Here is a 25,574-nt window from a genome sequence, read left to right as displayed (position 1 = left end):
CTGTCAATACAGAGTGACAGAAGAAAGTGTCTTCTGTCAAGACACAGCCCTGGGGTCAATTAAAGGTAACTTTGTATTATAGTCAAACAGGAGTATCTTAATATAGTACGCCTTGAAGACATTAAATATGATAGACAAGTCATGTTTGGTATCAAAATAATACCCATGGTTCCACAACGTGAGTGATTAACAGTGTATTGTTACTTAATGTATCTAAATATAATCATAAAGTATAATACAATATCAGCAAGGCTTGAGAGCTGGTTTATAGAAGGGAATAGCCTCAGCCAAAAATGCATATAATGTTGAATTTAGATAAATGATATTGTCTTTTCATATGGGAAGCTACGGGTAATAGCACAGTGACCATTTCTCTCCCCCCACCACCACAATTTCCCTTGGACAGAGACTATGCTGGTAAAGTTATAGGTTCTGTTATTTTCTCCTATTTATTTTAAGCCTATTTGCTTTGTGTAATATAGTTTGTTAATCTTTTTTTTTAATATACACTCACTGTGACCTTTTATTCTTAAAGGGACACTGAACCCAAATTTTTTTCTTTCGTGATTCAGATAGAGCATGCAATTTTAAGCAACTTTCTAATTTACTCCTATTATCAATTTTTCTTTGTTCTCTTGCTATCTTTATTTGAAAACAAAGTCATCTAAGCTTTTTCTGGACAGCACTTTTTTTATTGGTGGATGAATTTATCCACCAATCAGCAAGAACCACCCAGGTTGTTCACCAAAAATAGGCCGGCATCTAAACTTACATTCTTGCAGTTCAAATAAAGATACCAAGAGAATGAAGAAAATTTGATAATAGGAGTAAATTAGAAAGTTGCTTAAAGGGCCACTGTAAGTAAATATTTTCTATGCCTGTTACTAACTAACTACCCCAAATACGCTTTTTATCAATAGCATTTCATTAACATATCTCTACTGTATATCAGAAATCTTGTCTGCAAATTTAATTGTTTTCCAAACCCACTCCGTGGGTATCCTTTGCTCTGTACCAATCCGTTTACAATACCTAGGTTTCAAAATGGCGCTTTAAACACAAAGTTATTGGTTTAAGTATTTTGAACATGCAGTGCTGAAAATAGTGGGCAGGATAACGTGACATCATCGGCGAATAAAAGATATAACTTTTAGAACGTTATGAAACTTCGTTTTGGAGAAAATATAGGTCAGTAGGTTTTAATTAATGTTTATTAACTTTAATATGTTAGTTGTTTAGCTTAAAAATTATAACAGAAAGTAATCCTTTAAAATTTCATGCTCTATCTGAATCACGAAAAAAATTGGGTTCAGTGTCTCTTTAATAAATATTCCATTATTAAGTTTGGTATCACATTACCGAAGAGACCATTATAAAACAATATTGTGTTTTCCATCTTAATGGGAGGAGAGTCCACTGCTTCATTTATTACTTGTGGGAATTAAGAACCTGGCCACCAAGAGGAGACAAAGACACCTCCCCCACTACCCTCATCCCCCAGTCATTCTTTGCCTTTCGTCACAGGAGCTTGGCAGAGAACTGTCGGAAGATTCGGAGTAGTCTCTTATGGAGGGTAGTACTCTTCGAAATGGGACTGGAGTTTTAAGTTGTCCTGTCAGCCTCTCAGTGAGAGCATGGGTGAATGTTAGAGTCCAGAGATGCAGGGAGAGTCTTTCTGTTAACCATTCCGACTCCGTTTAAGAGCTCCATTAGCAATCAGCGTTGATGAGTATCGCTGCCTGCTTTTCTTCTCTCAAGTCCATGTCAGGAGCGATGCTACTACCCTATAACACTTGAAGGGCCGTGTTCCTGTTCCACTGCATTGATTCTGGTAAGATCGTTTCATTTATATATATTTGATAACGCAAGAAGACAGGGTACCAGTGTGGCTCCTATATCTTTATAGAATCTAGGGTAATGCCCTCGGAAGGGGGTTATTGAACAGGGGGGCATTTTATTATGCATAATATTGTTTATTGTGTTTTTGCTGCATTTGTGTGAGATGAGGCTCTGTCAGTGTGGAACAGTCAGTTCATTAGCGAGAGATTGAGGCAGGCTTTTTTGGCGCGTCTCTGGAGTGCAGGGGCGGTCCTGCATGGCACTCTATGTGACCAGGTGTGGCCTCTGTAACTTCCTCTTTTTTGACCTGCGTTCGGAGGAGACTAAAGCTGTTTCTTGTAGTCCGGGTCATAGGAGGTGGTGAGTGCCCCAGCCATTGGGATATAAAGGTGCCATTTATTTTTAGATCAAGTCCGTAATAAAAGTGCAAGCTATGGAGGACACTGATATGTTAGAGGATACTCCCTCTTTATCTAAATCTATTAACTGTGTATATTGTGAGGAGGTTCCAGTCAAGCCACCTATGCAACTCTGTTCCACATGCTTTGACAATATTGCTATATCCAAAAAGGAGCCGTCCACCTCTGAGGGTTCTCCGTCCCCGCGAGGTGCGTTCCCTACAATCATTTCCGTTTACACAAGCAGTTCCCCAGGGCACTACTAATCCTCCTGCGGGAGGGGTCATTTGGCCTCCAGACTTCGCCAATCAGTTACAGACGGCGGTTTCTGTGGCCATTAATGCGATGCCTTGCCCTACTAAGCGGAAGGTATGGCACTGCTATCCATCTCAGGGGTCTTCGACTCCGCTGGTTGTCTCAGATAGAATATCCGCTGAGGAGGACAACTCCGAATTGTCAAAGGATGTCGTTTTCCCCCTCTTCTTCTTTTAAAAAGCTTTTCCCCATGCCGGACGCGCAGCTTGAACTGTGGGGAACCGTCCCTAAGGTGGATGGTGCTATCTCCACGCGCGCTAAGAGAAAGACTATTCCGCTAGAGGATAGCTCCTCTTTCAAGGAACCCATGGATAAAAAGATGGAGTTCATGTTGCGTAATATGTTCCAACTCACAGGGTTCGTTTTCCAACCGGTGGTGGCGGTGGCTGGTGCGGCTACCTTCTGGTATGACGCTCTATCAGCAATGGTATGACGCTCTATCAGCGAGGTGGAGACTCCCCTCGATGAGATTCTAGAACGAATCAAGGCCTTAAGGGTAGCGCATTCGTTCATTTGTGATGCTAACATGCAGATTATTCACCTGTATGCTAAGACATCAGGGTTTTCGATTTTAGCCCGCAGGGCTTTGTGGCTAAAGTCGTGGTCTGCTGACATGACTTCCAAGTCTCGCTTGCTTTCCCTCCCATTTAAGGGGAAAGTTTTGTTTGGCTCGGGCCCGGATTCTATCATATCTACGGTCACGGGTGGCAAGGGTGCCTTTTTGCCTCAGGATAAGAATGCTAAACTTAAGGGGTCTACTTTTCGTCCCTTTTGTGCAGACAAGTCTCAGCGCCAGCAGCCTGCCACAAAGGCTGAGCAATCCAATGGATCTTGGAAGCCAGCTAACTCTTGGAACAAGTCCAAGCAGAACAAGAAGCCTGCCGATTAAAAGTCGTCCTTGGATCAGGTAGGGGGCAGACTATCTCTTTTTTGCGGATGTCTGGAGAAGAGATGTTATAGACCCTTGGGTTCTGGAGGTCGTAGCCCAGGGCTACAGGATAGGTTTCAAGTCCTATATGCCCAGAGGCAGATTCCTCCTGTCAAATATATCTTCAAGACCAGAAAAGAGAGACGCCTTCCTGGAGTGTGTGAGGGATCTCTCATCTCTCGGGGTAATCATCCCAGTCTCTCCGGAAGAAAGAGGTCTGGGGTATTATTCAAATCTTTTCATGGTCCCAAAGAAGGAGGGCACGTTTCGTCCAATTCTGGCCCTAAACAAGTTTTTGTCAGTTCCATCGTTCAAGATGTAGACAATAAGGTCAATTTTGCCCCTGGTTCAAGGGGGGCAATTCATGATGACTAAAGACCTGAAGTACGCTTACCTTCACGTTCCAATCCACAAGGATCACTTCAGGTTTCTAAGATTCACTTTCCTAAACCAACACTTCCAGTTTGTGGCCCTTCCGCTTGGTCTGGCGACTGCCCCAAGAGTCTTTATAAAGGTTCTGGGAGCCAGAGGGATTGCAGTGGCACCTTATCTGGATGATATCCTGGTTCAGGCTTCGTCCTATTGTCTTGCGGAGGATCACTCGAGAGCTCTTCTCCCACGGGTGGAAGATAAATGAAGAGTTCGTTGGTCACCAGCAACAGGGTAGATTCTTCAGCCATGTAGATATTCTTGACAGATCAGAGACGTTGCAAGCTTGCGTCCAACTGTATAGCTCTTTGGACATCCTCCAGGACATCTGTGGCCAGGTGTATGGAGGTGATCGGGCTCATGGTATCCAGCATAGATGTCATTCCATTCGCCAGGTTCTATCTTAGAGCTCTTCAGCTGTGCATGTTGAGACAGTGGAACGGCAATCATTCAGATCTGTCCCAACAGATATCTCTGGACAGACTGGTGAGGGAGTCCTATCTTGGTGGACCCGACCGGGGCAGTTGTCTCAGGGGACATCCTTTTTGAGACCATCCTGGGAGATTGTGACCTGGGATGCAAGTCTGTCAGGATGGGGAGCTGTTTAGGGTGCCAGAAAGGCACAGGGCAGATGGACTCGAGAGGAGTTGAGTCTACCTATAAATATTTTGGAACTTCGAGCGATATTCAACACTCTGATGGCTTGGCCCCTTCTGGGGTCGTCCCGATTCATCAGCTTCCAATCGGACAACATTGCCTTGGTGGCTTACATAAACCACCAGGGGGGGCGAGAAGCTCCCTAGCCATGAGGGAAGTATCTCGGATTCTGGAGTGGGCAGAGACTCACAATGGTTCACTCTCAGCGATCCACATTCCGAGTGTGGACAACTGGGAAGCAGATTTTCGGAGCAGACAGACGTTTTATCCAGGGGAATGGTCTCTCCATCCCGAGATGTTCGCGGAGATCTGCAGCAGATGGGGGACGCTGGAGATAGACCTCATGGCGTCCAGACTCAATTGCAACTACCCAGATACGGGTCGCGATCCAGGGATCCCCAGGCGGAACTGATAGATGCCTTGGCGGTACCCTGGGACTTCAACCTAATTTACATATTTTCACAGTTGCCTCTTCTACCTCGTGTAGTGGCCCGCATCAAGCAGGAGCAAGCTTTGGCTATTTTGATTGCTCTGTCATGGCCGAGGAAGATGTGGTTTGCGGATCTGGTGGGGATGTCATCATCTCCGCCGTGCAGGTTACCTTGTCGCAGGGATCTGCTGGTTCAAGGTCCTTTTCTACATCAAAATCTCGATTCTCTGAGGCTGACTGCATGGTGATTGAACGGTTAGTCTTAGCCAAGAGAGGATTTTCGGAAAGGGTGATTGACACACTCGTTCAGGCCAGGAAACCGATCACTCCGCATCTACCACAAGGTGTGGAGGACCTACTTGTCCTGGTGGTCTTTCTCCAGGATAAGGGACTTGCCGCCAGTTCCCTAAGGGGACAGATCTCGGCTTTATCTGTACTGTTGCATAAGAAGCTTGCAGAACGTCCTGACATTCAGTACTTTGTTCAGGCTCTGGGTAGGATCAGGTCTGTCTTCAGGAATGCGGTTCCTCCTTGGAGCTTAAACTTAGTTCTTAAGGTTTTGCAGAGGGCTCCATTTGAGCCTATGCATGCTCTTGACATTAAGGTTCTTTCTTGGAAAGTCCTGTTATTACTGGCTATTGCATCGGCACGCAAAGTCTCTGAGTTGGCGGCCTTGCAATGCGAGCCGCCCTACTTAGTTTTTCATGCTTATAAGGCTGTTCTTTGCACTGGATTGGGATTCCTTCCTAAGGTGGTGTCGAGTCGTAACATCAATCAGGAAATAGTTTTTCCTTCTTTGTGTCCTAACCCTTCTTCTTCGAAGGAGAGGTTGCTTCATAATCTAGACGTGGTTCAGGCTTTGAAGTTTAATTTTCAGGCCACGAAGGAGTTCAAACAGACCTTGTCTTTATTTATTGTGTACTCAGGGAATCCTATGGGGCAAAGGGCCACTGCTACTTCTCTATCTTTTTGGTTGAGGAGTATGATCCGTCTGGCATATGAGACAGCGGTACACAATCCTCCTCAGAGGATTACGGCTCACTTGACTAGAGCTGTGGCCTCTTCTTGGGCCTTTAAGAATGAGGCTTCTATGGAGCAGATTTGTAAGGTGACCACTTGGTCTTCCTTACATACTTTTGCAAAATTTTATAAATTTGATGTTTTTGCTTCGGCGGAAGCAGCTTAGGGTCTGCCTCCTTTAGCCCTCCTGTTTTATTTTTTCATTCAGTGTGCTCTAGAGCTTGGGCATTTGTTCCTACAAGTAATGAATGAAGCAGTGGACTCTCCTCCTGTTAAGATGGAAAACAAATTATGCTTACCTGATAATTTCATTTCCATCTGTGGGAGGAGAGTCCACTGCCCCCGCCCGTTTCTCCGGTGGGCGGACCTAAACATTTTTTTTCTTCTGGCACCATTTATACCCTGATATTTCTCCTACTGTTCCTTGTTCCCTTGGCAGAATGACTGGGGGATGAGGGGAGTGAGGGAGGTATTTAACCCTTTGGCTGGGGTGTCTTTGTCTCCTCCTGGTGACCAGGTTTTTAATTACCACAAGTAATAAATGAAGCAGTGGACTCTCCTCCCACAGATGGAATGCATAATTTGTTTTTATATTGTGTTTTTGGGTTTGGTAATCTATGTGCGAACATCTGAGCAATAAATGCGTTCACTTGAGCACAATTGTGATTTACCATAGAATGATTACCGCGACGTCAGAGCGGTAACCTAAAAAGTTGCACAAAACACAAAAACTACATTACAAAGTATAATTATACTCATAATAACACTAAAAAAAAATACTTAAAGTATTGCACACAAGTTATAAAGGCTCAAAGATATGAGGTCTCAGGTGTTTAAAGAAACAAAAAGGCAGCCAAAAAGTTTTAACATACATATGTACACATTATATAGACATATATAGAAGTGCTTTAGAACATATAAGGTTTGGGGGTAACAGAGTTATGTAATAGCAGGTATTGTTTAAGTATAAATGTGCTTATATAGTAAATGCATAAATTCTATAGTATTGTTAAAATCAATACCTGTTGTATAGTCTTAATTTAAGCAAAACAGAACAACTAGATAAATTAATTGTAAGAGAAAATACAATTAAGTATGTAGAAATAAGCTCAACAAATATAGAGTAAAGATTAGCTCTGCAAAAAGTAAGGTTTAGATAAATAAAGAAATATTAGTTAAAAAGTTCCATCACATTCATTAATTTTAACCTTTATTGCATAAACTAGGAACAAGCAGGCATACAATAGCAAGGGCTTGAATATATTAAAAACACTTAAACCCGGTCATTTTTAAAGTATTGGTGTGCTATTATAGGTATCTACAATATTATCTAACAACCAGCAGTCAGAAATTAGCCAAAATAAACTAAGCCCTTACAATCCGAGGGCTAAATTACATTTAAAGAGTTAGAGCTAAGACTGAAGGCGGTGATAATTGTTTATATATAATCATACATTTTAACCAGAGTAAGCAGTTAAAAAAGGACAACAAGGAGAGACAGAGCTGCTCCTGTCAGACCCCTGACGCGCGTTTCACAAAGAACGCTTCCTCAGCCTTCAGTCTTAGCTCTAACACTTTAAATGTAATTTAGCCCTCAGATTATAAGGGCTTAGTTTATTTTGGCTAATTTCTGACTGCTGGTTGTTAGATAATATTGTAGATACCTATGATAGTACACCAATACTTTAAAAATGACCGGGTTTAAGTGTTTTTAATATATTCAAGCCCTTGCTATTGTATGCCTGCTTGTTCCTAGGTTATGCAATAAAGGTTAAAATGAATGAATGTGATGGAACTTTTTAACTAATATTTCTTTATTTATCTAAACCTTACTTTTTGCAGAGCTAATCTTTACTCTATATTTGTGGAGCTTATTTCTACATACTTAAAGGGACACTGAACCCAAATGTTTTCTTTTGTAATTCAGAAAGAGCATGCAATTTTAAGCAACTTTCTAATTTACTCCTATTATCAATTTTTATTTGTTCTCTTGCTATCTTTATTTGAAAAAGAAGGCATCTAAGCTTTTTTTTGTTTTAGTACTCTGGACAGCACTTTTTTATTGGTGGATGAATTTATCCACCAATCATCAAGGACAACCCAGGTTGTTCACCAAAAATGGGCCGGCATCTAAACTTACATTCTTGCATTTCAAATAAAGATACCAAGAGAATGAAGAAAATTTGATAATAGGAGTAAATTAGAAAGTTGCTTAAAATTTCATGCTCAATCTGAATCACGAAAGAAAATTTTTGGGTACAGTGTCCATTTAATTGTATTTTCGCTTACAATTAGTTTATCTAGTTGTTATATATAGAAGTGCATTAGAGCCCTTAGCAGTTAAAGGGCCACTAAACCCAAAATCTTTCTTTCATGATTCAGATAGAGAATAGAAATTTAAACAACATTACAATTTACTTCCATTATTTATTTTGCTTCATTTTTTTAGATATCCTTAGTTGAAGAAAAAGCAATGCACATGGTGAGCCAATCACACGAGGCTTCTATGTGAAGCAACCAATCAGCAGCTAGTGAGCATATCTAGATATGCTTTTCATCAAAGAATATCAAGAGAATAAAACAAATGAGATAATATAAGTAAATTAGAAAGATGTTTAAAATTGCATTCTCTTTCTAAATCATAAAAGAAAAAATGTGGGTGGCATGTCCCTTTAAGAAGATGAAAAGATGTTAAAGTATATTTATGCAATATTTATTTTTAATAAAGTTATACTGTGTATTTACTGTAAATATTTCACATTCCAATGTTCTGCACGTATTAGAATATGTTCTATGTATTTCTAAATAGAAATTCCTATATATATATCTATACCTTTTTATATAAAATATATATATATATATATATATATATATATATATATATATGTATATATATATATATATTGTACCAAAATACTATCAGATATATGTACAAATATGTATTTATGAATAAATATAACATATGTAAGGAACATTGGAATGTGAAATATTCATATTTTTATGACGGGTCAACGCAAATGAAAATATGCATTTTCTCCATTGACTTCTGTGGGGGAATATGTGAACACGCAAATGATATTCAAACTTCGGCTTTTTGCGCTTGCCGGGTTAGTGTGAGAGCGAAAACAGTTTACTTTCAACAACCCGGAAAAAAAATCTTACTTCTAAAGCAATTGAAACTCAAGCAGAAGAGGTAGTTTGCGCTCCACTCCTAATCTTGCCCAAAATAGGCTTATTTTGCTAAAATTAATTTAGAAATTACTGGGAAGAGTCTAAGCAAAAATACTCTTGTACAAGACCAATAAATGTTACAATTACAAATCTAACTGTAATAAAAGGGGTGTCATACATATGAAAGAGCACTATGAAAAAAAGGTTAAAGGGAAATGAAACCCAAAAATATTCTTTTGTGATTGAGACAAAGGGGTCGATTTAACAAATGGCGGGTATGCAATTAAAAAAAAAAGCTTCCAATATATTATGTTTTCTAAGCAATGCAATGCTGAGTGTATATCTATTTTATGTCAGTGTGATATTTATGTCAGTGTGATATTTATGTCAGTATGATATTTATGTCAGTATATTTGTTCTGTGCAACTCCTCAATCTAAAAAAAAAAGCTTCCAATTTACTTCTATTATCAAATTTGCTTTCTCTTGTAAGGTGTATCCAGTCCACGGATTCATCCTTTACTTGTGGGATATTCTCCTTCCCTACAGGAAGTGGCAAAGAGAGCACACAGCAGAGCTGTCCATATAGCTCCCCCTATAGCTCCACCCCCCAGTCATTCTCTTTGCCGGCTCTAAGCACTAGGGTCTCTCTACGGGAGGGTAAAGTGAATGTGGTGTTAGAATTGTAGTTTTTATTATCTTCAATCAAAAGTTTGTTATTTTAAATGGTACCGGTTTGTACTATTTACTCTCTAGTAGAAAAGTGATGAAGATTTCTGCTGAGATGAAAATGATTTTAGCATGTTGTAACTAAAATCCACTGCTGTTCCCACACAGGACTGAGGAGTACCAGAAAACTTCAGTTGGGGGGGAACAGTTTGCAGGGGAACTGCAATAAGGTATGTTCAGTCATTTATTTCTAGACAAGACTGAGATAATGCTAGAAGAGACTGACAATATCCCCATGAGGGGAGGGTAAGCTATGTTCAGAGACTTAGTAAGGAATTGAATGCTTACATAACAGAGCTAATTATGCTGGTTGACACTAATTCAGGGCAATCGATTGTTTTATTGGGAAAAAAGACACTTTCAAAGTCCTTTTGGGTTCTTTCTGGAGTTATTACCCACATGGCTATTTTTTATTCACTTTGGAGTGATTTCTTAGGCCTCACAGCTCCGGAGTAGAGTGGGAGGGGCCTAATTTTGCGCCTGAGATTCGCAGTTATAATTACACAGACGTTCATGCTGCTTCATATGGAGGGTCCTGCTGCTGTTTGAGGGCCTAAAGGAAGCTGTATTCCCCCAAATCTGGTCCCTAAGGGCAGGTAGGGCCACAGCAGTGCTGTGGCAAGGTGCTGTAGTAATTTTAACCGGGTGTTGGCTTTAGGCTGCTCCGGTTTGGGCATTGAGGGGTTAATCATTTTGCAACTAGTGGTGCAATCTTACTAAGGCTCTAGGTACATACTGTGAAAATTTCAAAAGGATTGCTGCATTTTTCACTGTTTTGTAAAATTGTGTGCCTTTTTTATCTCTTAAAGGCACAGTAACGTTTTTTCAAATTGTGTTTTTTATTTGATTAAAGTGATTTCCAAGCCTGTCTGTGTATACTACTAGTCTGTTAAACATGTCTGACACTAAGGAAAATCCTTGTTCAATGTGTTTAGAAGCCATGGTGGAACCCCCTCTCAGAATGTGTCCCACTTGTACTGATATGTCTATACACTTTAAAGATCATATTGTTACACTTAAGAATGTGGCCCAAGATGATTCTCAGACTGAAGGTAACGAGGGTAGCCCGTCTGCTTCTCCCCAAGTGTCACAACCAGTTACGCCCGCTCAAGCGACGCCTAGTTCCTCTAGTGCGTCTAACCCTTTTACATTACAAGACTTAGCGGCAGTCATGGATAATTCTCTTGCAGCTTTCTTATCTAAACTGCCCGTGTTACCTGCAAAGCGTGATAGCTCAGTTTTAAGAACAGATTATGAGCATTCTGACGCTTCGGTAGCTGTATCTGATATACCCTCACAACGCTCTGAAGTGAGAGCGAGGGATTTGATGTCTGAGGGAGAAGTCTCTGGTTCAGGAAGGGTTCCTCCTCAGACAGATTCAGATACATTGGCTTTTAAATTTAAACTAGAACACCTCCGCGTTTTGCTCAGGGAGGTATTAGCTACTCTGGATGACTGCGACCCTTTGGTGGTCCCAGAGAAATTGTGTAAAATGGACAAGTACCTAGAGGTCCCTGTTTACACGGATGCGTTTCCGGTCCCTAAGAGGATTGCGGATATCGTTACTAGGGAGTGGGATAGACCAGGTGTCCCTTTTGTTCCCCCTCCTGTTTTTAAGAAAATGTTCCCCATATCTGACCCCATGCGGGACTCGTGGCAGACGGTCCCTAAGGTGGAGGGGACTGTTTCTACACTTGCTAAACGCACAACCATACCAATTGAAGACAGTTGTGCTTTTAAAGACCCTATGGATAAAAAATTAGAGGGTTTACTTAAGAAAATTTTTGTTCAACAAGGTTTTCTTCTTCAACCTATTGCCTGCATTATTCCTGTAACTACTGCAGCTGCTTTCTGGTTTGAGGCGCTGGAAGACTCGCTCCAGACGGAGACCTCATATGAGGAAATTATGGATAGAATTAAGGCTCTAAAGCTAGCTAATTCCTTTATCACTGACGGCGCTTTCCAAATAGCTAAGTTAGCAGCGAAAAATTCAGGTTTCGCCATTATGGGGCGCTATGGCTAAAGTCCTGGTCGGCCAATGTGTCGTCTAAATCCAAGCTTTTGAACATTCCTTTCAAAGGAAAGACCCTCTTCGGGCCTGAATTGAAAGAGATTATTTCAGAAATCACCGGGGGAAAAGGCCATGCTCTCCCTCAGGACAAGCCCTTTAATACAAAGAACAAAGCTAATTTTCGTTCCTTTCGTAATTTCAGGAACGGTCCCACTTCATCCTCTCCGGTTGCAAAGCAAGAGGGTAACGCTTCACAGCCCAAGGCAACCTGGAAACCTTACCAGGGCTGGAATAAGGGTAAACAGGCCAAAAAGCCTGCAGCTGCCACCAAGACAGCATAAAGGGGTAGCCCCCGATCCGGGACCGGATCTAGTAGGGGGCAGACTCTCTCTCTTCGCTCAGGCCTGGGCAAGAGATGTACACGATCCTTGGGCATTAGAGATTGTAGCCCAGCGATACCTTCTAGAATTCAAGGACTCTCCTCCAAGGGGAAGGTTCCACATTTCTCGTCTGTCTACAGATCAGACAAAGAAAGAGGCGTTTTTACGTTGTGTAGAAGATCTACATACAATGGGAGTGATCCACCCAGTTACAATTGCGGAACAAGGGTTGGGTTTTTACTCAAACCTGTTTGTGGTTCCCAAAAAAGAGGGAACTTTCAGACCCATCCTGGATCTAAAAATTCTAAACAGATTCCTCAGAGTCCCATCATTCAAAATGGAGACCATTCGGACAATCTTACCAATGATCCAGGAAGGTCAATATATGGCTACCGTGGATCTAAAGGATGCATACCTACACATTCCTATCCACAAAGATCATCACCAGTTTCTCAGGTTCGCTTTTCTGGACAAGCATTACCAGTTTGTGGCTCTTCCCTTCGGCTTAGCCACTGCTCCCAGAATTTTCACAAAGGTGCTAGGGTCCCTTCTGGCGGTCCTAAGACCGCGGGGCATAGCAGTGGCGCCTTACCTAGACGACATCTTAATTCAGGCGCCGTCTTTCCAAAGAGCCAAGTCTCACACGGAGATTGTATTGGCCTTTCTGAGGTCTCACGGGTGGAAAGTGAACATCAAAAAGAGTTCTCTTTCTCCTATCACAAGGGTTCCCATCCTAGGGACTCTAATAGACTCGGTAGAAATTAAAATATTTCTGACAGAGGTCAGAAAATTAAAACTCTTAACTACTTGCCGAGCTCTTCATTCCATTCCCCGGCCATCTGTGGCTCAGTGTATGGAGACAATCGGATTAATGGTAGCAGCAATGGACATAGTCCCTTTTGCTCGGATACACCTCAGACCACTGCAACTATGCATGCTCAAACAGTGGAATGGGGATTATGCAGATTTGTCTCCTCAAATTCAGTTGGACCAGGAGACCAGAGATTCTCTTCTCTGGTGGTTATCTCAGGATCACCTGTCTCAGGGAATATGTTTCCGCAGGCCAGAGTGGATCATTGTAATGACCGACGCCAATCTGTTAGGCTGGGGTGCGGTCTGGGACTCCCTGAAAGCTCAGGGCTTATGGTCTTGGGAAGAAACTCTTCTCCCGATAAACATTCTGGAACTGAGGGCGATATTCAGCGCACTTCAGGCATGGCCTCAACTAGCTGCGGCCAAATTCATCAGATTTCAGTCGGACAACATCACGACTGTAGCTTACGTCAATCATCAGGGGGGAACAAAGAGTTCCCTAGCAATGACGGAAGTAACCAAAATAATCAGGTGGGCGGAGGATCACTCCTGCCATCTTTCAGCAATTCACATCCAGGAGTAGACAACTGGGAGGCGGATTTTCTAAGTCGTCAGACTTTTCACCCGGGGGAGTGGGAAATCCACCCGGAGGTATTTGCCCAGCTGACTCAGCTATGGGGTACCCCAGAGTTGGATCTGATGGCGTCCCGTCAGAACACCAAACTTCTTCTCTACGGGTCCAGGTCCCGGGATCCCAAGGCGGTATTGATAGATGCTCTAGCAGCGCCTTGGTCCTTCAATCTGGCTCAAGCAGGAGAAGGCTTTGGTGTTTCTGATAGCGCCTGCGTGGCCACGCAGGACTTGGTATGCAGACCTAGTGGACATGTCATCTGTCCCACCATGGACATTGCCAATGAGGCTTCTAATACAGGGTCAGTTCAAGCATCCAAATCTAATTTCTCTGCGTCTGACTGCTTGGAGATTGAACGCTTAATTCTATCAAAGCGTGGTTTCTCAGAGTCAGTTATAGATACTCTGATTCAGGCTAGAAAGCCTGTCACCAGGAAAATCTATCATAAGATACGGCGGAAATATCTTTGTTGGTGTGAATCCAAGGGTTACTCATGGAGTAAGATTAGGATTCCCAGGATATTGTCTTTCCTCCAAGAAGGATTGGAGAAAGGATTGTCAGCTAGTTCCTTAAAAGGACAGATATCTGCTCTGTCTATCCTTTACACAAGCGTCTGGCAGAGGTACCAGACGTTCAAGCGTTTACTCAGGCTTTAGTCAGAATCAAGCCTGTTTATAAACCCGTGGCTCCGCCATGGAGTCTAAATCTAGTTATTTCAGTTCTTCAAGGGGTTTCGTTTGAACCCTTACATTCCATAGATATTAAGTTGTTATCTTGGAAAGTTTTGTTTTTGGTAGCCATCTCTTCTGCTCGAAGAGTCTCAGAATTATCTGCCTTGCAGTGTGATTCACCTTACCTGGTGTTCCACGCAGATAAGGTAGTTTTGCGTACCAAACCTGGTTTTCTTCCTAAAGTTGTTTCTAACAAGAATATTAACCAGGAAATAGTTGTTCCTTCTCTGTGTCCTAATCCTTCTTCGAAGAAGGAACGTCTGTTACACAATCTTGATGTAGTTCGTGCTTTAAAGTTCTATTTACAAGCAACTAAGGATTTCAGACAAACATCCTTGTTTGTTATCTATTCTGGTAAGAGGAGAGGTCAGAAAGCGACTGCTACCTCTCTTTCCTTTTGGCTGAAAAGCATCATCCGTTTGGCCTATGAGACTGCTGGCCAGCAGCCTCCTGAAACTGTTACTGCTCATTCTACCAGGGCAGTGGCTTCCACATGGGCTTTTAAAAATGAGGCTTCTGTTGAACAGATTTGTAAGGCAGCGACTTGGTCTTCACTGCATACGTTTTCCAAATTTTACAAATTCGATACTTTTGCTTCTTCGAAGGCTATTTTTGGGAGAAAGGTTTTGCAAGCAGTAGTGCCTTCCGTTTGAGGTACCTGTCTTGTTCCCTCCCTTCATCCGTGTCCTAAAGCTTTGGTATTTGTATCCCACAAGTAAAGGATGAATCCGTGGACTGGATACACCTTACAAGAGAAAACAGAATTTATGCTTACCTGATAAATTACTTTCTCTTGTGGTGTATCCAGTCCACGGCCTGCCCTGGCAATTGAGTCAGGTAAAAAAAAATTTTTGTTTAAACTACAGTCACCACTGCACCCTATGGTTTCTCCTTTTTCTTCCTAACCTTTGGTTGAATGACTGGGGGGTGGAGCTAGAGGGGGAGCTATATGGACAGCTCTGCTGTGTGCTCTCTTTGCCACTTCCTGTAGGGAAGGAGAATATCCCACAAGTAAAGGATGAATCCGTGGACTGGATACACCACAAGAGAAAGTAATTTATCAGGTAAGCATAAATTCTGTTTTGTTCCCATGGTATTCTTTATTAAAGGGATACCTAGGCAAGATGTATGGATCACTGCATGACTGGAAACAGTGCTGCCATCTAGTGCTCTTGCAAGTGGATAACATTCTTGCAAAACTGCTATCATATAGTGCTCCAGACACGTGCACGCTTCTGAGCTTTTGTCCCTGCTTTTCAACCAAAGATACCAAGAGAACTAAGAAAAATTGATAATAGAAGTATATTAGAAAGTTGTTTTCATATCCCTTTAAGTTAAAGCTGTTTATTTGGCTTTTACAGCTAACAAGAAGTCGGCGTGTGAAAAGTGCGTGATTATGGCACCCACAGTACTTTGATGGACAGTGACAAACCTCATGGCATAAGAAATAAAATGTTGTTTTCTTAGTTCAGGAATACCAATTTTTAAATTTTAAAATGTCCTTTCTTAGATGCATCAAATTAAAAAAAGATACTTTTGTGCCCCTTAAAACATTTTTGTTTCATAGTTTAAAGAGACAGTAAAGTAAAAAATAAACTTTCACGATTCAGATGAAGAATTTAACAACTTTCTATTTTACTTTTATTATTTAATTTGCTTAGTTATCTTGGTATCCTTTGTTGAAAAGCATACCTAGGTAGGCTCAGGAACATCAATGCTTTACTAGCAGTTAGATGCTAATTGGTGGCTGCACATATATGCCACTTGTTATTGGCACACCCAATGTATTCTGCTAGCTTCCAGTAGTGCCTTTCTGCTCCTTCAACAAAGGATAACAAGAGAATGAATCAAATTTGATAACAGAATTAAATTAGAAAGTTATTAAAAATTGTATATTCTATCCGAAACATGAAAGAAAAAATATATTTTTATGTCCCTTTAAGCATAACTAAATCTCAAGAAAAGAGCGTGTGCATGGGCATATAGAGCTTGTTTGGGAATACATTTCACTTGGCCATTAAATGGACCAAATAAATTATAATCTGAAGTAGCAAAATCTGGTCATTCTTAATCATTCTGATGGCTAGACCATGATGCACTGCTCTCTGCTGATGACTCTGCTTTCTGACTCATGTAACAGAACAAGTGTTGCAGGTGCTTGCTGTGGCCCTACTGACTGCTGGAGCAATTTACTAAACGTCTAGTAACCAGGCCCTTGGTATTTGTCAATTTCCAAATGATAATGTAAATATAAGATGTACCCTCATGGAAACATAACTGAGGGGGAACAGACACTGCATATATAGATATGGATTTTCTGCCTTTTGTACTTAAACATTTGTCCCTTGTAACCCTATTGCAGAGAGAAAAGACAGATCTGCTACAGGAACTGGATGAGGTAAAATGCACTATTAGACTGCGAGATATGGATATTGAAGACCTGAGAGAAGCACATAAGGTAACAGTATATGACTCACAGTTGCTGCTGACAGATCCTTTACACATGGATAACTCCTTTTAGGACAGAAGCAATCCTGAAAAACCGCTCCACAGATGCAGGGTGCACAGGACTAATTGTCACACCAAGTAAAAACATCCTTGCACAAGATAATTATATATATATATCACAGGTTTGTTTATTAAATGCTTATTTTAGTAAAAACCTTATTTCTCCAACATTGGTGTGTCCGGTCCACGGCGTCATCCATAACTTGTGGGAATATTCTCTTCCCCAACAGGAAATGGCAAAGAGCACAGCAAAAGCTGTCCATATAGTCCCTCCCAGGCTCCGCCCCCTCCAGTCATTCTCTTTGCCGCTCTGAACAAGTAGCATCTCCACGGAGATGGTGAAGAGTATGTGGTGTTTAGTTGTAGTTTTTTTATTCTTCTATCAAGAGTTTGTTATTTTAAAATAGTGCTGGTATGTACTATTTACTCTGAAACAGAAAGAGAAGAAGAGTTCTGTTTAAAAGAGGAGTATGATTTTAGCAGCAGTAACTAAAATCAATTGCTGTTCCCACACAGGACTGTTGAGCTGAGAGAACTTCAGTTGGGGGAACAGTTTGCAGACTATTCTGCTCAAGGTATGACTAGACATTTTTCTAACAAGACTGTGTAATGCTGGAAGGATGTCACTTTTCCCTCATGGGGATCGGTAAGCCATTTTCTTAGACTCAAACAGAATAAAGGGCTTATTATGGGCTATAAACTGGTAGACACTTTTAGGGGCTAAATCGATTGCTTTATTTAAATATTATATGCAGTTTGAAGTGAATTTCACACTTTTTTAATATTGGGGAACGTTTTTAGCGCCAGGCACTTGTTAAGACACCTTCCCAGTCAAGAAGGGCCTTTCTCTGTAGTAGGCAGAGCCTCATTTTCGCGCCATTATTGCGCAGTTACTTTTTTTTTTTTTTAATATAATGTTTTTTATTGTTATTAAAGGTCAAAAAAAAAATATACAGAAATAAGAAAGAAAAGGAAAAAACAAAAAGTTACATAATCAATGGTACACTTATGTCATTTGAAACCAGAAAACATGAAGCAGACATACAGATAAAATATACATGAAAATAAAATCATAACCTTTTCAAATATTAGATATTTAACTTTTCTTCCTTTATCACAATAGTCATTAACACGGGATTTACCCTAACTTCATTGTTATAAGCCTTAAAAAAAAAAAAAAAAAAAAAAAAGACAAATCTTTACAGTAATAAATGATAAATTCGAGTAATCCAGTGTAAATTTTAAGTAATTTCAACCTTTAAATTATTGAGAAAGGTGGAGCCACCTACAAATTAATTGTCAAATTCCTGACCGGCTTCAAGGAAAAGTTTTTAGCTTTTAAATTTTTCTAGGGGGGGCAAAGGAGGGGGGAAGAGAAAAAAAAAAAAAAAAAGGGGGGGAAAAGAGGTTTGCATCTTAACTTATATTCTCTAATGGTGATAACTGGTTCTGTAAATTGATGTTTTTGTAGTGTTTAACAAAATCTAACCACTTTAAATTAAATCTATTTCGCTGCTGTTCAGAGTTAATTGCGTTATCAAATTGTTCTATTGTATAATGTCTTTGTAATAAAAATGTTAAATTATTTATAGTCGGTGAATTTTTTTGGTGCCAATTTTTAAGGATGAGATATCTTCCACCCAGAATTACCGTATTACAGAAAGCTCTATTTACCAATCTGTCTGATGTATCTAGTAGGAAAATTATGTGTTGTAGTTCTAATATGTGATTTGTAGCTGTCACCTTATTTAACCAAAATTGTACCCGTTTCCAAAACTGGTTAATTTTTGGGCAGCTCCAAAACATATGGGTTAAGTCAGCATCGGCTAAAGAGCAACGTGGACATACCCTTAAACCTTGTGTCGACCATTTATTTATTTTAGCAGGCGTAAAGTATATTCTATGTAGAAGTTTTATATGCATTTCTCGCCAGCTTGCCGCGAGTGTAGCCTCGTCCAAGAGAATTATACTTTGTTTTACTTGTTCCCTTTTTAGATCTACAATCGTTGTTTGCCATTTTGAACAGATCTGTGCAATATTTAGTTCCCCTGACTTAGTAATGATCATATTATACCAATATTTAATAGAGCGTTTACCTGCCTTAAATAATGCTAGCCCCATTTTCATTCCTGAATGGGTCCATGGAAGCTTATTATCTTCCATAGCTTTAAAGAACCAGTGTCTCACTTGAAGGTATGCAAAAAAGTCCACATTCTGTACATTATAAGACTCTTTAAGAGTCTCAAATGGCATTATACTCTGTAGATTAGGTTCTCTAAGTTGTGTTATATAAATAAGTCCTACTGTGGCCCATTTCCTAAATACTTGACTGCTAATACCGGGCGGAAAGCGTGGGTCACCTCTAATAGGAAGTAGATCTGAAAAATGGGGGTCACTATCTACTCTGCGTCGTATGTCTTGCCATGCAATTATAATATGATATAATGATTGTTTATTTTTAATACTCTTTGGAATTACTTTTTTAGGGCAGTGCAGAAGCGCATTTAATGAGAGGGGGTATACTAAATTTTGTTCTGCTTCTGTAAATGCAATATAGTTCCCGCCCGTAATCCAGTCCATTGCGATTTTTGCAAGACTTACACTATTATAAATAGCAAAGTTGGGTAGTGCCAATCCGCCATATTGCCTTAGTTGTGACAGTTTATATAGTGATATTCGATTCGCACCCCTCCCCCATATAAATCGTCTCATTAGTTGGTCTAACCTACTGAGATACTTTTTTGGTATGATTAGAGGGATATTTTGCATTAAGTATAATATTTTAGGTAAGACGATCATCTTAACTACATTGATTCTTGCGGTAATTGAGAGTGGAAGGTTGTCCCATTTCATCATCTCAAATCTAATTTTCGCAAATAGAGGTGGGTAATTTAAACTAAACCAATCTTCTGGATTGGCACTAATCTGGATTCCTAAATATGTGATGTATTGCGGAGCTACTTTAAAAGGGGGTGTATATTGGTTTTGGTGATGCTTACTCAGCCAGAGAAGTTCTGATTTGGATATATTAATTGTGTAACCTGAAAAAGAACCAAAAATTTTTATAATTTCCAAAATTTTGGGAATTTCAGTCTGGGCATCCTTTAAGAGTAAAATCAAGTCGTCTGCGTAAAGTAAAAGTTTAACAGGGATTTTACCTATCTTAATCCCCCCTAAATTATCTCTTAAGGTAACTGCAAGGGGTTCAATTGCTAAATTAAATAAAAGTGGTGAAATTGGACATCCCTGTCGTGTTCCAGATAAAATAGGGAAGGATGTAGTACAGTACATGCAGCTGCATGTGTGAGGGTCTGGTATCCACTGAAAACGTTCCTAGAAGGCTTCAATTGGTATTGTATACCCCCCTGGGATTGGTGAAGTCGCAACAAGGGCTGTGGCTGGGACTGTAGGGGGGTTAAAATTGCAAACGGCTCCGGTTTCCACATTTTAAGGGTTAACAGCTTGAAAATTGGGGTGCAATACTTTGAATGCATTAAGACACTGTGGTGAAAATTTGGTAAAGATTGGATAATTCCTTCATAGTTTTTCACATATTCAGTAATAAAGTGTGCCCTGTTTAACATTTAAAGAGACAGTAACGGTTTTGTTTTAAAACGGTTTTTGTGCTTTATTAACCAGTTTAATCCTGTTTAACATGTCTGTACCTTCAGATAGATCATGTTCTGTATGTATGGAAGCCAATGTGGTTCCCCCTTCAAATATGTGTGATAATTGTGCCATAGCGTCCAAACAAAGTAAGGACAGTACTGTCACAAATAGTAAGGTTGCCCAGGATGATTCCTCAGATGAAGGAAGTAGACATAGTTCTACATCATCTCCTTCTGTGTCTATACCAGTTATGCCCGCGCAGGCGACCCCTAGTACTTCTAGCGCGCCAATGCTTGTTACTATGCAACAATTGACGGCAGTAATGGATAACTCCATAGCTAATGTTTTATCCAAAATGCCAGAATTTCAGAGAAAGCGGGATTGCTCTGTTTTAAACACTGTAGAGCAGGAGGGCGCTGATGATAATTTTTCTGTCATACCCTCACACCAATCTGAAGTGGCAGTGAGGGAGGGTTTGTCAGATGGGGAAATTTCTGATACAGGAAGAATTTCTCAGCAGGCAGAACCTGATGTTGTGACATTTAAATTTAAATTAGAGCATCTCCGCGCATTACTTAAGGAGGTGCTATCTACTCTGGATGATTGTGACAATCTGGTCATCCCAGAAAAATTGTGCAAGATGGACAAGTTCCTTGAGGTCCCGGTGCACCCTGATGCTTTTCCGATACCTAAACGGGTGGCGGACATATTGAATAAGGAGTGGGAGAAGCCAGGCATACCTTTTGTCCCTCCTCCTATATTTAAGAAATTGTTCCCTATGGTCGACCCCAGGAAGGACTTATGGCAAACAGTCCCTAAGGTCGAGGGGGCGGTTTCTACACTAGCCAAGCGCACAACCATTCCTATTGAGGACAATTGTGCTTTCAAAGATCCTATGGATAAAAAATTGGAGGGTTTGCTTAAAAAGATTTTTGTACAGCAAGGTTAGCTTTTTCAACCTATTTCGTGCATTATTCCTGTCACTACAGCGGCGTGGTTCTGGTTCGAGGAACTGGAAAAGTCGCTCAGTAGGGAGACTCCGTATGAGGAAGTCATGGACAGAATTCACGCACTTAAGTTAGCTAATTCCTTTATTTTAGACGCCGCTTTGCAGTTAGCGAGGTTAGCGGCGAAAAATTCAGGGTTTGCAATTGTGGCACGCAGAGCGCTCTGGCTAAAGTCTTGGTCGGCGGATGTATCTTCCAAGACAAAATTGCTTAATATCCCTTTCAAAGGTAAGACCCTTTTTGGGCCAGAATTGAAAGAGATTATTTCAGACATCACTGGGGGAAAGGGCCATGCCCTCCCACAAGATAGACCTTTCAAGGCTAAGAATAAGTCCAATTTTCGTTCCTTTCGCAATTTCAGGAACGGACCGGCTTCCAACTCTGCAGCCTCTAGACAAGAGGGTAACGCTTCCCAGACTAAACCAGCTTGGAAACCAATGTAAGGCTGGAACAAGGGTAAACAGGCCAAGAAGCCTGCTGCTGCTACCAAAACAGCATGAAGGGGTAGCCCCCGATCCGGGACCGGATCTAGTAGGGGGCAGACTCTCTCTCTTTGCTCAGGCTTGGGCAAGAGATGTTCAGGATCCCTGGGCACTAGAAATAGTTTCTCAGGGTTATCTTCTAGAATTCAAGGAACTACCCCCAAGGGGAAGGTTCCACATGTCTCACTTATCTTCAAACCAAATAAAGAGACAGGCATTCTTACATTGTGTAGAAGACCTGTTAAAGATGGGAGTGATACACCCAGTTCCAACTGTGGAACAAGGTCAGGGGTTTTACTCAAATCTGTTTGTAGTTCCCAAAAAAGAGGGAACTTTCAGACCAATTCTGGATTTAAAAATTCTAAACAAATTTCTCAGAGTTCCATCGTTCAAAATGGAAACCATTCGAACAATTTTACCTACAATCCAGGAGGGTCAATTTATGACTACCGTGGATTTAAAGGATGCGTATCTACATATTCCTATCCACAAAGATCATCATCAGTTCCCAAGGTTCGCCTTTCTGGACAAGCATTACCAGTTCGTGGCTCTCCCATTCGGGCTAGCCACTGCTCCAAAGATTTTCACAAAGGTGCTCGGGTCCCTTCTAGCGGTTCTAAGACCAAGGGGTATTGCAGTGGCACCTTATCTGGACGACATTCTAATCCAGGCGTCGTCTCTTTCCAAAGCAAAGGCTCATACAGACATTGTTCTAGCCTTTCTCAGATCTCACGGGTGGAAGGTGAACGTAGAAAAGAGTTCCCTGTCTCCGTCGACAAGAGTTCCCTTTTTGGGAACAATAATAGATTCTTTAGAAATGAAGATCTTCCTGACAGAAGTCAGAAAGTCAAAGCTTCTAAATGCTTGTCAAGTTCTTCACTCTATTCTGCAGCCTTCCATAGCTCAGTGCATGGAAGTAGTAGGGTTGATGGTTGCAGCAATGGACATAGTTCCTTTTGCTCGAATTCATCTAAGACCATTACAACTGTGCATGCTCAAGCAGTGGAATGGGGACTATACAGACTTGTCTCCAATGATTCAAGTAGACCAGATGACCAGAGACTCACTCCGTTGGTGGTTGACCCAGGATCACCTGTCCCGAGGAATGAGTTTCCGCAGACCAGAGTGGGTCATTGTCACGACCAACGCCAGTCTAATAGGCTGGGGCGCGGTCTGGGATTCCCTGAAAGCTCAGGGTCTATGGTCTCGGGAAGAGTCTCTTCTCCCGATAAACATCCTGGAACTGAGAGCGATATTCAATGCTCTCCGGGCTTGGCCTCAACTAGCGAAGGCCGGATTCATAAGATTCCAGTCAGACAACATGACGACTGTAGCTTACATCAACCATCAGGGGGGAACAAGGAGTTCCTTGGCGATGAGAGAGGTGTCCAAAATCATCAAATGGGCGGAGGATCACTCCTGCCACCTATCTGCAATCCACATCCCAGGAGTAGACAACTGGGAGGGCGGATTATCTGAGTCGTCAGACTTTCCATCCGGGGGAGTGGGAATTTCACCCGGAGGTGTTTGCCCAGTTGACTCAATTATGGGGCATTCCAGACATGGATCTGATGGCGTCTCGTCAGAACTTCAAGGTTCCTTGCTACGGGTCCAGATCCAGGGATCCCAAGGCGACTCTAGTGGATGCATTAGTGGCGCCTTGGTCGTTCAACCTAGCTTATGCGTTTCCACCGTTCCCTCTCCTTCCCAGGCTTGTAGCCAGGATCAAACAGGAGAAGGCCTCGGTGATTCTGATAGCTCCTGCGTGGCTGCGCAGGACTTGGTATGCAGACCTGGTGAATATTTCATCGGCTCCACCATGAAAGCTACCTTTGAGACAGGATCTTCTAGAACAATGTCCATTCGAACATCCAAATCTAGTTTCTCTGCAGCTGTCTGCTTGGAAATTGAACGCTTGATTTTATCCAAGCGTGGGTTTTCAGATTCAGTGATAGATTGATAGACTCTGGTCCAAGCCAGAAAACCTGTGACTAGAAAACCTATGACTAGAAAGATTTACCATAAAATATGGAAAAGATATATCTGTTGGTGTGAATCCAAGGGATTCTCCTGGAGTAAGATTAAAATTCCTAGGATCCTCTCCTTTCTCCAAGAAGGTTTGGATAAGGGATTGTCAGCGAGTTCTCTAAAAGGACAGATTTCTGCTTTATCTGTCTTGTTACACAAACGACTGGCAGCTGTGCCAGATGTACAAGCTTTCTCCAACATAGGTGTGTCCGGTCCACGGCGTCATCCTTACTTGTGGGATATTCTCTTCCCCAACAGGAAATGGCAAAGAGCCCAGCAAAGCTGGTCACATGATCCCTCCTAGGCTCCGCCTTCCCCAGTCATTCTCTTTGCCGTTGTACAGGCAACATCTCCACGGAGATGGCTTAGAGTTTTTTAGTGTTTAACTGTAGTTTCTCCAACATAGGTGTGTCCGGTCCACGGCGTCATCCTTACTTGTGGGATATTCTCCTCCCCAACAGGAAATGGCAAAGAGCCCAGCAAAGCTGGTCACATGATCCCTCCTAGGCTCCGCCTACCCCAGTCATTCTCTTTGCCGTTGTACAGGCAACATCTCCACGGAGATGGCTTAGAGTTTTTTAGTGTTTAACTGTAGTTTTTATTATTCAATCAAGAGTTTGTTATTTTAAAATAGTGCTGGTATGTACTATTTACTCTGAAACAGAAAAGAGATGAAGATTTCTGTTTGTAAGAGGAAAATGATTTTAGCAACCGTTACTAAAATCGATGGCTGTTTCCACACAGGACTGTTGAGAGGAATTAACTTCAGTTGGGGGAAACAGGGAGCAGACTTTTGCTGCTTGAGGTATGACACATTTCTAACAAGACGATGTAATGCTGGAAGCTGTCATTTTCCCTATGGGATCCGGTAAGCCATTTTTATTACATGAAGAGAAAAAAGGGCTTCACAAGGGCTTTTAAGACTGTAGACATTTTCTGGGCTAAAACGATTTATATATAAGCATATTTTATACTCCATAGCCTTGAGGAATTATTTTAATCTTGGGAACTATGTAAAATAACCGGCAGGCACTGTATTGGACACCTTATTCTCTAGGGGCTTTCCCTAATCATAGGCAGAGTCTCATTTTCGCGCCTCTATTGCGCACTTGTTTTTGGGAAGCATGACATGCAGATGCATGTGTGAGGAGCTCTGATACATAGAAAAGACTTTCTGAAGGCGTCATTTGGTATCGTATTCCCCTTTGGGCTTGGTTGGGTCTCAGCAAAGCAGATACCAGGGACTGTAAAGGGGTTAAATATAAAAACGGCTCCGGTTCCGTTATTTTAAGGGTTAAAGTGTGCAATACTTTTAAGGCTTTAAGACACTGTGGTGAAATTTTGGTGAATTTTGAACAATTCCTTCATACTTTTTCACATATGCAGTAATAAAGTGTGTTCAGTTTAAAATTTAAAGTGACAGTAACGGTTTTATTTTAAAACGTTTTTTTGTACTTTGA

General features: G+C 41.3%; 1 protein-coding gene across 1 annotated transcript in view; it reads left to right on the top strand.

Annotated features, from left to right (window-relative positions):
- CALCOCO2 (calcium binding and coiled-coil domain 2) overlaps positions 1-25,574 on the top strand; it is a 147,650-nt gene that overhangs the window by 83,818 nt on the left and 38,258 nt on the right. Inside the window, exon 12 of the mRNA XM_053697277.1 lies at positions 16,843-16,938. Coding sequence (XP_053553252.1) covers positions 16,843-16,938 — 96 coding nt within the window. The remainder of the gene's footprint in view (positions 1-16,842; positions 16,939-25,574) is intronic.

This window comes from Bombina bombina, chromosome 1 (assembly GCF_027579735.1).
Source record: "Bombina bombina isolate aBomBom1 chromosome 1, aBomBom1.pri, whole genome shotgun sequence".
NCBI lineage: Eukaryota > Metazoa > Chordata > Amphibia > Anura > Bombinatoridae > Bombina > Bombina bombina.
This window is presented reverse-complemented; position numbering and strand designations above follow the sequence as displayed.